Source organism: Cetorhinus maximus, chromosome 8 (genome assembly GCF_964194155.1).
Source record: "Cetorhinus maximus chromosome 8, sCetMax3.hap1.1, whole genome shotgun sequence".
NCBI classification, from domain to species: Eukaryota; Metazoa; Chordata; class Chondrichthyes; order Lamniformes; family Cetorhinidae; genus Cetorhinus; species Cetorhinus maximus.
The window spans coordinates 48,723,957-48,736,142 of NC_135886.1; the positions used below are offsets into that span (position 1 = coordinate 48,723,957).

Here is a 12,186-nt window from a genome sequence, read left to right on the forward strand (position 1 = left end):
GGGCATGTGGCGGAAGAGGGGCATGTGGCGGAAGAGGGGCATGTGGCGGAAGAGGGGCATGTGGCGGAAGAGGGGCATGTGGTGGAAGAGGGGCATGTGGTGGAAGAGGGGCATGTGGTGGAACAGGGGCATGTGGTGGAACAGGGGCATGTGGTGGAAGGGGGGGTCGGTAAGATCCAGAGGAAGGGGAAAGGGGGAGGGAAAACCAGGGAAGGATCAAGGGTGGGGAGTAGATAGAGAGCTGGGGAGAGGCTTGGAACAAAGGGGGAGGGAATGCTTGGGGGAGGAGGAGAGGGAGAGCTGTGGGTTGTGGGGGGGTGGGTAGAGAGCTGGGGAAGGGGTAAGTGTGGGGGTAGATGGAAAGCTGGGGGAAGGAGGGGTGGGAAAGCTGCGGGGGGGTGGTGGTTGGGGAAGGGGCAAGGAGGTAGTGGAGGGGACAGAGATTAATTGAAACACACAGGGAGTGACAGAAGGAACTAAGGCATAGATGCAAGAGAAGCATGCCTGACTATTGTGTGAAAGCCAATGAGAGGTAGGTACAGAGACAGACACGCACAGATAGAGGACTGTGATTCCATGCATGCAAGACAGAGCAAACCAGTGTGCATGCTGTTTGTGTTGCCATTTCCACCAACAAACAGCTAGCCTGAATTCTCAGCTACCACTTACGTGCGTCACATAGACATGAATGACGATGTCTTTTATGTTCAGAATAACTAAGCCGACAGATTTCCCGCCAAACCAATCGCCATGGTGCAACTAGAAGACAGCAGGATTATGGGTTATGTTACAGAGCTACGTTAAACTGTACAAATGCTGTGCGTTATCTCTGCACATTGGAGATGGACAGGCAGAAGCTGAGGCCTTGTGCTCCCCAGGTTACCGTACTGGTTACATCCCAAAGAGCAGAGCATTGCTTAAAATCCCAATGAGCAACTTCATGGACAGATTCTATGCGCCGAATACCTTTCTCTGTGTAGAACATGGAGGTTCTTTTGCTTTGTCTTTTTCTGTTAATTTTCTCCCCATTACTCCCATCATAGAAATCCATCACATTTGAGCATGTTGACCAAGTGCTCATTGTGTGACTCTGGGCACTGAACCTGGGTAGACTTTTTGATCCCTCTACAGATGTTGCCAGATCTGCTGAGTATTCCCAGCATTTTCTGTTTTTAGATTTTCAGCATCTGCAGTATTTTGCTTTTGTAGGCCTTTTGAGCGATTGGAGGCAGTGCTGGCTCAAATCATAGCAAAGCCTAGGCTCTTCTCAAAATATAGAGAGACTCCCAATAGGGATCACTGGACAGGGATCTGGTGTGTGATCTCAGAGCAATTTCATCCTTTCCCTAATTCAGTTAGTTACTTTAGCCCTATCATCATCCAGGTCAGGGACCAAAACTGGGATCTTCCTGATTGCACATGCTAGTTACTTGTTGCCTTAACCAGCTGAGCCATCAGGGAGCTTTATAACCCATGTGTTAAAGTGCATAAGATAAACTAAGGACTAAACAAGAAGCAAGATTCTATTGATTAGGAGCTTGCTTCTGATTTGACTAGTAAACACTTGTTCCAAATGCAGCTACTGTACCTTATAAGGGTAACCATTCAGGGAGTAGCGGTAGAGAAAGGAGTCAGTTATTCTGTATCTGGAGAAGACGCACAGTCCACTGCCTATAGCTCCACTGAAAGAGAGAGTCAGTAAAATACATTCACAGTGGTTTACGGTCAGTGGTCAGACAGGCCCACTTATATCAGATTCTACACTCATTTCTAAATTAATCTGTCCTCACTTCTGGCGTAAACAAAACAAGCAGGCACAGGAACAAAAATCGCCATTCAGTCCTTCCACAGCAGCCTACCTAGGCATCATTGCACCACGATGAAATATTCTCATGTCAGAGGGGTTTCACACTGCCTGCAGCCCTTCAGCAAGATTACAGCAAGAGAGGTGTCAACTGGCCAGAAAAGACCCTACTGATTTTCTAAAAATGCAGTTCTTTGGAATTCTATGAGCCAGGAAGAGCAAGAATGTACCCCCCCACACACCCCCCTGGCCTGCAAGGAATCCATGGGTCTTCCCTGATCGCCAATTGCCTCCAGATTCCTCCTCCCACCGACCACCATGGACCCTTCCCACGGATACCACATTGTGCCCTACTGTCAGAAAAGTCCCACCTCTGCACACTTGAGTGAATCTAGCCAGGCATCTGATGGAATACAGAGGCCCTTTATTAAAATGAGGCCCTAATACTAAGATCAACTGGGCATACATCTCTCTTAACTATCTGGGTGTGCCGCCCACTTTGGAGTTCCTAAGCGCTGTTCTCACCCATAAAAACAAAAAACTACTGCGGATGCTGGAAATCCAAAACAAAAATCGAATTACCTGGAAAAACTCAGCAGGTCTGGCGGAATATGGGAAGTGGGCAGAAAAGTGCCACCGATGCCATCATGGTTGTATTGAATGACACCGATGCTGCCAGACCTGCTGAGTTTTTCCAGGTAATTCGATTTTTGTTCTGTTCTCACCCATGCCCACTTTTAAAATCGGGCCACTGTCACACCCCTGAACCTACATTCTACATCAGTGATCTTAGCCTCTTCTCCCCCATTCACAACCAGGCAGTCATGGAAAACACCATAATTGAGACCTTTGGTACAAGAAACTCCAAGTGGACAGAGTGCAGTTTGGTGAACCTTAGCCACTCTGTCAGAGTGCTGAGGTTTTGGCTCAACACCACACCCAATTCCTCCTATTGGCAGATAGAGCCCTTCTCTTTATCCCCACCATGCTCTGTTGATATTGTAACAAACAAAATGCTGGAAATGCACGGCTGTAAATACATGAAAGGCAAGATATCCTGCTGCATTTCCAGTATTTGTCACTGCCCTTCCTACAATACAACCCATTTCATACAAAAACCCATAATGAAAGCAAGTACTGAATGCTAAGACTTTAAAAAAAAGAAATCACGACTGGTTCAAACTAGTACAAGTTGCCTGCTCGAGTTTTGTTCTCATCTGATTGTGTGCAGTGTATAATTTCCCAAGTTGTTCTGTCTAGTAGTCGCTTTCAAAAGGCAGAAGATGTGCTTGTCTGTGAATCTCTTTTTAAAGATATAATTGCATACCTTCTGAAGTACACTGAATAGGAGTGGGTATCCGTCAATTTGCTTCTCAAGAAGTGATAATCCTCCTCACTCCACACCTGCAAAACAAAAAATAACATCTAGCCTCTTACTTTTGCTCTTTTGTTTTTGAAATGTCAGGTTTGTTCAGTTAGTAAAAGTCTTGCATTTATATAGTGCCTTTTGCATTCTTTGTATATTCCAAAGCACTTCACTGCCAATGAAGGACTTCTGAAGTGTATTCACACCAGCAAAGTAGGAAATACCAGCAGCTAATTTGTGTGTAGTAAGGCCTCACAAACAGCAATGTGATAATGATCAGAAAATCTGGTTTTAGGCATTGTCTGAGGGGTAAGTATTGGCCAAGACATCGGGAGAACTCCTCAGCTCTCCTTCAAAATAGTCCTTTAAGATCTTTTATGTCTAGTGGAGGGATCATTGGTTAAAATCTCATCTGAAAGACAGGAGCTCTGATGATGCAGTGCCCCCTCAGTACTGCACTGAAGTGTCAGATTAGATTTTGTGCTCAAGACTCTGGAATGGGACTTCTGACCCAGAGGTGAAAGTGTTATGACTGCACCATGATTGAGACCCATCTCACCTACAGGGCAGAAGGATTCGCTTTTAAGCTGCCTTTTAATCATTTCAACACATTATCTATGCAAACAAGCCAGTGCAGTGGACACTGAAGAAAGTATTACATAGTTGAAGGTATCAACCCTTGGGCAGAATGTTACACTAAAACTCTACCTGCTCCTTGGATTTAGATTAATGATCCCAAGAGGAGTGAACGTTCACAGTACCCTGACCAAAACCTCTCCCTCAACTCCACCACCAAAACTGGCCCTTCATCCCATCGCCATTTGTGGGATCTTGTGATGTACAAACTGACAGTTTGGCTACACAAGTTAGCTGCAAAAGAAGTTAATTTTGTTTGAACTGCTTTGAGACACTTCTGAGAATGATGATAAAGGTGTATCTATACCTTAAGGAAAATTTCCTGTTCTGTATTTTTTAATCCCCTGTTTTTAGTCACCTAGCTTCATGTCTGCAACCAACTGGAAGCAGATTCAGAGCATGTTCCCAGCTGCTGCCACTCTTGTAGTGACAGTTACAAGACATGCGGGAATGCCTAGTGTGGGCTTCCTGTTCAGAATCTAGAGTCTTTGTCAATGCCAATGCCAACGTCCTTACACTGACAGTTAGTGCCTACTGTAGGTGAATGTTCACTCTCCCCAAACATATTGGGAGACACAAACGCTGCCTGGGGCCACTCACTTGACATGAATAGTTTGGGGACCTGACCTCAGGTGAGCACCACATTTACCTATCTTCTTAACATTAAGGGCTAAGGTAGCATAGTGGTTATGTTACTGGACCAGTAATCCAGAAGCCTAGACTAACGATCCAGAGATATTAATTCAAATCCCACCACAGTAGCTGAATTTGAATTCAATTAATTAAATAAATCTGAATAAAAATATCGTACAAGTAATGGTGACCATGACAATTCGATTTTCATGAAAACCCATTTTTATGTCCTTACCTGGTCTGGCCTACATGTGACTCCAATCCCACAACAATGAGGTGGACTTTAACTGCTTTCTGAAATGGCCCAGCAAGCCTCAGTTGTATTGAAGGAGGTGACTCACCACCACCTTCTCAAGAGTGGTGAACCAGTGAACTCCACATCGTGAATGAGCGAAAAATAAAATTGGGCGCACACTTGCCGATTTCATTAAATGCAACCAGGAGTTAAGTGGTTTCGGGATTTAGGGGCCATGGGAAATTAAAGGCGCTGATTAAGTGCAAGTTATCAGAAAGCCAGATGAACTTCAGGGCAAACATAAGTCTCCACAATATGTCTTACATAAGTCTTACATCTCCAATAAGTCCAAGAGTTTCCCTGCAGCACATTGAGGACAATTTTCTTTTTTGTCATAAAATAGTGTCCATGCTGCTTCACTATGAACAAAGCTGGAGGTGGGGGAGGGATCTGCCAGCACAGTCAGCATCACTCATCGCAGCCATTAACACAATTGGCCCACTACAAGTCTTGAACAGTAAAACAATCTTTCAACCTGTACCTTTAACAATTAGTGATAAAGGTAATTACACTTCATGAAAACTTTACAGAATTGCTCAAAATATAGTCATTGGATCAAAGCTCTGCAGTCCTTTCATATCAGTGGTGAACCAGATGAGGGGAGCTCCACAAACATCCCCATCCTCAATGATGGAGAGCCCAGTGCACCAGTGCAAAAGACAAGGCTGAAGCATTTGCAGCCATCTTCAGCCAGAAGTGTTGTGTGGATGATCCATCTCTGACTCCTTCTGAGGTCCCCAACATCACAAATGCCAGTCTGCACCCAATTCCGTTCACTCCATTTGGTATCAAGAAATGGCTGAAGGCACTGGATACAACAAAGGCTGTGGGATCTGACAACATTCCAGTCTGTAGTACCGAAAACTTGTACTCCACAACTAGTTGCACCCCCTAGCCAAACTGTTCCAGTACAGCTACAACACGGGCATTTAACTGACAATGTGAAAAATTGCCCAGGTATGTCCTTTCCACAAAAAGCAGGAAAAATACAATCTGACCAGTTACCACCCCATCAGTTTATTCTTGATCAACAGCAAAATGATGAAAAGTCAGCATGGAGATGGGAGGTGTCATCAACAGTGCTATCAAGCAGCACTTCCCCAGCAATAGCTTGCTCACTAATGCTCAGTTTGGGTTTCACCAGGGCCACTCAGCTTCTGACCTCATTACAACCTTGATCCAAATGTGGACAAAAGAGCTTAACTCAAGAGGTGAGATGAGAGTGACTGTCCTTGACATCAAGGCAGTATTTGACTGAGTGTGGTTTTAAGGAGCCCAAGCGAAATTAAGTCCATGGATATCAGGGGTAAACTCTCCACTGGTTGGAGTCATACCTAGCACAAAGGACGATGGTTGTTGTTGCTGGAGGTCAATCATCTCAGCCCCAGGACATTGCTGCAGGAGTTCCTCAGGGTAGTGCCCTAGACTCAACCATCTTCAGCTGCTTCATCAATGACCTTCCTTCCATTATAATGTCAGAAGTGGGGATATTCGCTGATGATTGCACCATGTTCAGCACCATTTGTGGCTCCTCAGACACTGAAGCAGTCTGTGCCCACATGCAGCAAGGCCTGAATAATATTCAGGCTTGGGATGATAATTGGCAAGTAACACTCACACCTCATAAGTATCAGACAATGACCAGCTCCAACAAGGGAGAATCTAACCATCTCTCCTTGATATTCAACAACAATACAACTGCTGAATGCCCCTACTTCAACGTTCCAGGGAGGTGGGGGGAGGTGGTTACCATTGACCAGAAACTTAACTGGACCAGCCACATAAATATTGTGGCGACAAGAACAGGTCAAAGGCTGGGAGTTCTGTGGAAAATAACTCACTTCCTGGCTTCCCAAAGCCTGTCCGCCATCTACGAGGCACAATACAAGAGGGTGATGGAATACTCCCCACTTGCCTGGATAAGCTTAGCCCCAACAACACTCAAGAAGTTCAACACCACATTACATTGGAATACAGAGTAAAATTTCAACATTTGCCAATGATATCAATCTTGTAAGAGTGACAAACAGAGGGTGATACAGATTGCCTGCAACAGGACATAGATAGACAACAGAATAGACAGACAACAGATGGAATTTAATACAGAGAAGTGTGAGGTAATGCATTTTGGCAGAGGGATGGGGAGAGGCAATATATACTAAATGGCTCAATTCTAAAGAGTGTGCAGGAACAGAGGGGCCTGGGGTACATGTGCATTGGTCTTTGAAGGTGGCAGGACACATTGAGAGAGTGGTTAGCAAAGTACATGGGATCTTGGGCTTCATAAATACAAGCATTAAGTACAAAAGCAGGAAAGTTATGCTGAATCTATGTAAAGCTCTGGTTAGGCCACAGCCAAAGTATTGCATCCAGTTCTGGTCACCAAAATTTAGGAAAGATGTGAAGGTCCTTGAGAGGGTGCAGTGGAGGTTTATCAGACTGGTTAGGGGGTTTTAGTTACGAGGTTAGGTTGGAAAAGCTACAGTTGCTCTCCTTGGAGCAAAGGAGATTGAGGAAAGAATTGATAGAGGTGCACTAGATTATGAACGGCATAAATAGGGTAGGCAAGGGAAAACTCTTTCCATTAGCTGATTGTACAAGCACTAGGGGACACAGGTTTAATATTTTGGGCAAGGGATGCAGGTGGAATTTTTTTTTTAATTCATTCATGGGATGTGGGCATTGGCTGGCTAGGCCAACAATTATTGCCCATCCCTAATAGCCCTTAAAGTGGTGGTGGTGAGCTGCCTTCTTGAACCGCTGCAGTCCATGTTTTGTAGGTACACCCACAGTGCTGTTAAGGAGGGAGTTCCAGGATTTTGACCCAGCGACAGTGAAGAACGGTGATATATTTCCAAGTCAGGATGGTGAGTGGCTTGGAGGGGGACTTCCAGGTGGTGGTATTCCCAGCTGTCTGCTGCCCTTGTCCTTCTAGATGGTAGTGGCTGTGGGTTTGGAAGGTACTGTCTAAGGAGGCTTGGTGAGTTCCTGCAGTGCATCTTGTAGATGGTACACACTGCAGCCAATGAGCGTCGGTGTTGGAGGCAGTGAATATTTGTGGATGCGGTGCCAATCAAGTGGGCTGCTTTGTCCTGGATGGTGTCAAGCTTCCTGAGTATTGTTGGAGCTGCACTCATCCAGGCAAGTGGAGAATATTCCATCACACTCCGACTTGTGCCTTGTAGATGGTGGACAGTCTTTGGAGAGTCAGGAGGTGAGTTACTCACCACAGGATTCCTAGCCCCTGACCTGCTCTTGTAGCCATAGTACTTATATGGCTAGTCCAGTTCAGTTTCTGGTTAATGGTAACCCCCATTTTACCAATCCCCTTAATAGTGGGGGATTCAGTGATGGTAATACCATTGAGTGTCAAGGGGCGATGGTTTAATTCTCTCTTGTTAGAGATGATCTTGCCTGGCACTTCTGTGGCATGACTGTTACTTGCCACTTGTCAGCCCAAGCCTGGATATTGTCTAGGTCTTGCTGCAATTGGACATGCATCAGTATCTGAGGAGTCGCAAATGGTGCTGAATGTGTGCGAACATCCCCACTTCAGACCTTATGATGGAAGGAAGGTCATTGATGAAGCAGCTGAAAGTGGTTGGGCCTGAGGAACTCCTGCAGTGATGTCCTGGAACTGAGATGATTGACCCCCAACAACCACAACCATCTGCCTTTGTGCTAGGTATGACTCCAGCCAGTGGAGAGTTTTCCCCCTGATTCCAATTGGATTCCAGTTTTGCTGGGGCTCCTTGATGCCACACTCGGTCAAATGCTGGATTGATGTGAAAAACAGTCACTCTCACCTCCCCTCTGGAGTTCAGGTCTTTTGTCCATGTTTGAACCAAGGCTGTAATGTGGTCATGAGCTGAGTGGCCCTGGAAAAGCCCAAACTGAGCGTCAGTGAGCAGGTTATTGCTAAGCAAGTGCTGCTTGATAGCGCTATTGATGACCCCTTCCACCACTTTACTGATGATCGAAAGTAGACTGATGGGACGGTAACTGGCCGGGTTGGATCTGTCCTGCTTTTTGTTTACAGGACATACCTGGGCAATTTTCCACATTGCCGGGTAGATGCCAGTGTTGTAGCTGTACTGGAAGAGCTTGGCTAGGAATGCAGCAAGTTCTAGGGCACAGGTGTTCAGTCCTATTGCTGGAATGTTGGCAGGACCCATAACCTTTGCAGTAGCCAGTGCCTTCAGCCATTTCTTGATATCATGTGGAGTGAATCGAATTGGTTGAAGACTGGCAACTGTGATGCTGGGGACCTCTGGAGGAGGCCGAAATGGATCATCCACTCGGCACTTCTGGCTGAAAATTCTTGCAAATACTTTAGCCTTATCTTTTGCACTGATGTGCTGAGGTCACCCATCATTGAGGATGAGGATATTTGTGGAGCCTTCTCCTCCAGCGAGTTGTTTAATTGTCCAACACCATTCACGTCTGGATGTAGCAGACTTTAGAGCTTGGATCTGATCTGTTGGTTGTGGAATCGCTTAGCTCTGTCTATCACTTGCTGTTTTTGCAAGTAGTTCTGTGTTGTAGATTCACCAGATTGACACTTCATTTTTAGGTATGTCTGGTGCTGATCCTGACATGCCCTCCTGCAATCTTCATTGAATCAGGGTTGATCCCTGGGCTTGGTGCTAATGGTAGAGTGGGGGATATACCAGGTCATGAGGTTACAGATTGAATAGGATTCTGCTGCTGCTGATGACCCACAGTGCCTCGTGGTTGTCCAGTCTTGGGTTGCTATATCTGTTCGAAATCTATCCCATTTAGCTCGGTGGTAGTGCCACAAAACATGATGGAGGGTATTCTCAATGTGAAGACGGTACTTTGTCTCCACAAGGACTGTGCGGCGGTCACTCCTACCGATACTATCTACAGCAGACAGGTTGGTGAGGATGAGGTCAAGCATGTTTTTCCCTCTTGTTGATTCAATCACCACGTACTGCAGATCCAGTCAAGCAGCTATGTCCTTTAGGACTCGGCCAGCTTGGTCTGTAGCGGTGCTACTGAGCCACTCTTGGGGTTATGGACATTAAATTCCCCCACTTAGAGTACATTCTGTACCCATGCCACCTTTGGTACTTCCTCCAAGTGGTGTTCAACATGGCTCACTCCCTAACAGCACTGTGGGTGTACTTATACCTCATGGACTGTAGCGGTTCAAGAAGGCAGCTCACCACCACCTTCTCAAGGGCAATTAGGGATACACGATAAATGCTGGCCTAGCCAGCGACACTCAAATCCTGTGAATGAATTAAAAAAATTCAAGAGACAGCAATGCAATTGGTTTCTTTGGTACTGATTCATCAGCTGAGGGGAGGGCAGTAAATGGTAATCAGCAGGAGGTTTCCTTGCCCATGTTTGACTTAATGCCATTAGACTTCATGGGGTCTGGAGTTGACACTGAGGACTCCCAGGGCAACTCCTTCCCAACTGTATACCACTGTGCAACCACCTCTGCTGGGTCTGTCTTGTTGGTGGGACAGGACATATCCAGGTCTGGTGATGGTGGTAAAAACAAAAAACTACTGCGGATGCTGGAAATCCAAAACAAAAACAGAATTACCTGGAAAAACTCAGCAGGTCTGGCAGCATCGGTGGAGAAGAAAAGAGTTGACGTTTCGAGTCCTCATGTTCTGCTGAAGGGTCATGAGGACTCGAAACGTCAACTCTTTTCTTCTCCGCCGATGCTGCCAGACCTGCTGAGTTTTTCCAGGTAATTCTGTTTTTGTTCTGGTGATGGTGGTGCCTGGGACATTATCTGTAAGGGAAGAATTATCTGTGCGTGGTAATGACCTGGAACTCACTGTCCCTGAGATTGGTGGATGTGGAGATGATCAATGATTTCAAATGAAAATTGGATGGGTAGTTGAAGGAAATAAACTTGCAGACTACGGGGAGGGAGCAAGGAGTGGGACTGACTGGACTGCTCCATGGAGAGCTGGCATGGGCCCAATGGGCTGAATAGTCGCATTCTGTGCCATAAATGACTCTATTACCCTACTCTGTGACTATCCAAAACAAACCAGCCCAATTGGTTGGCACCCACCACCTTACATAATCATTCCCTCCACCACCGACGCACAGTAGTAGCAGTGTGTACCATCTACAAAATGCACTGCAGCAGCTCAGCAAGGCTCCTTCAACAGCACCTACCAAACCCACAACCTCTACTACCTAGAAGGACAAAGGCAGCAACGCATGGGAACACCATCACCTGCAATTCCCCTCCAAGCCATAAACCACCTTGAATTGGAACTATGTTGCTGTTCCTATGCTGCAGCTGGATCAAAATCCTGGAACTCCCTCCCCGACAGCGCTGTGGGTGTACCTACACCACATGGACGCAGTGGTTCCAGAAGGCAGCTCACCACCACCTTCGCAAGGGCAATTAGGGATACACAATAAATGCTGGCCCAGTCACCGACACTTAAATCTTGTGAAAGAATAAAAGGAATTCAAGAGACAGCATTGTAATTGGTTTCTACGGTAATGGAAAATGATTGTGATTAACTGCCACTGATAGCTGCCCGCTAAAATGTATGCAATGTGTGCAGGTGAGAACTGTACATATTATATATTTTATTTACAAGAATACATCTTTAATGACAGTATCACACTAACATCTTATTTGCTTCCCTGGTACCACTGCAAGTTGAGGTTCAGTTCTGACTCAAAGGGTGGAATCATCCCAGATTTGCCCAAAGTGCAGTAGCGGGCGGAAAAATGTCGTTTTACCCTCCGGCCACAATGGCAGATTTTCGGGCTGTATCATCCTATTCCCACCTCATTAATTATGCAGCCATAGGAAACATGCCATCTCAGTGGTGGGCAGCCTCCGAGTTGCCCGTCATGCCATTACCTCGCTGCTTCCTCATGCAGGGTGCCATATTTAAACTGTAGCTGCGTGCACGCGCTTCTCAATGTTTGCAGCCCAGGACTGCTCTGGTGAAGACATGGCCCCAAAAGCCAAGGAGTGTGCAGCCCCCACCGATTCAGTGACACACCACTTGGATGCCTTCTGGACACCGTGGAGCCCCGCCGTGATGTCCTCTACCCTTGCTCTGGCCATAGGAAGCCCATCAGCACACCGGCTTCGGAGGCAGTGGCAGAGGTGGTCAATGTCAATGCTGCACAAAAAGGCTTGCCATCCACTGCAAAAAATGGATGAATGATCTCATCCGTGCCACCTGGGTAAGGCAACTACCTTATCACTCTAAACTCACACACTCAAGGCCATCATACATTCACTGGCACCTCACTCACTCCCAGCTCAAGGGACAACACCACTCACTCTCTCATACACAGCCTGGACTCATCTCCTCTGGAGACTGCCTCCTCAGCCCTCACCGTCTTGAGGCCACTTGCACAGATCAACAAGTACCCCCTCACACACCCTGGGATACCCCAGAACCACCCCCCAGCCCTGCAGCCTTTTCC

At 46.4% G+C, this 12,186-nt stretch overlaps 1 protein-coding gene across 2 annotated transcripts in view; it reads right to left on the reverse strand.

Annotated features, from left to right (window-relative positions):
• The window catches only part of LOC144683609 (sphingomyelin phosphodiesterase 2-like), a 47,836-nt gene that overhangs the window by 14,083 nt on the left and 21,567 nt on the right, over window positions 1-12,186 (reverse strand). For both annotated transcript variants that reach the window (XM_078546796.1, XM_078546797.1), the window contains 3 exons: window positions 3,132-3,208; window positions 1,589-1,682; window positions 670-759 (listed from right to left, as the gene is read on the reverse strand). In XM_078546796.1, coding sequence (XP_078402922.1) covers window positions 670-759; window positions 1,589-1,682; window positions 3,132-3,208 — 261 coding nt within the window. The remainder of the gene's footprint in view (window positions 1-669; window positions 760-1,588; window positions 1,683-3,131; window positions 3,209-12,186) is intronic.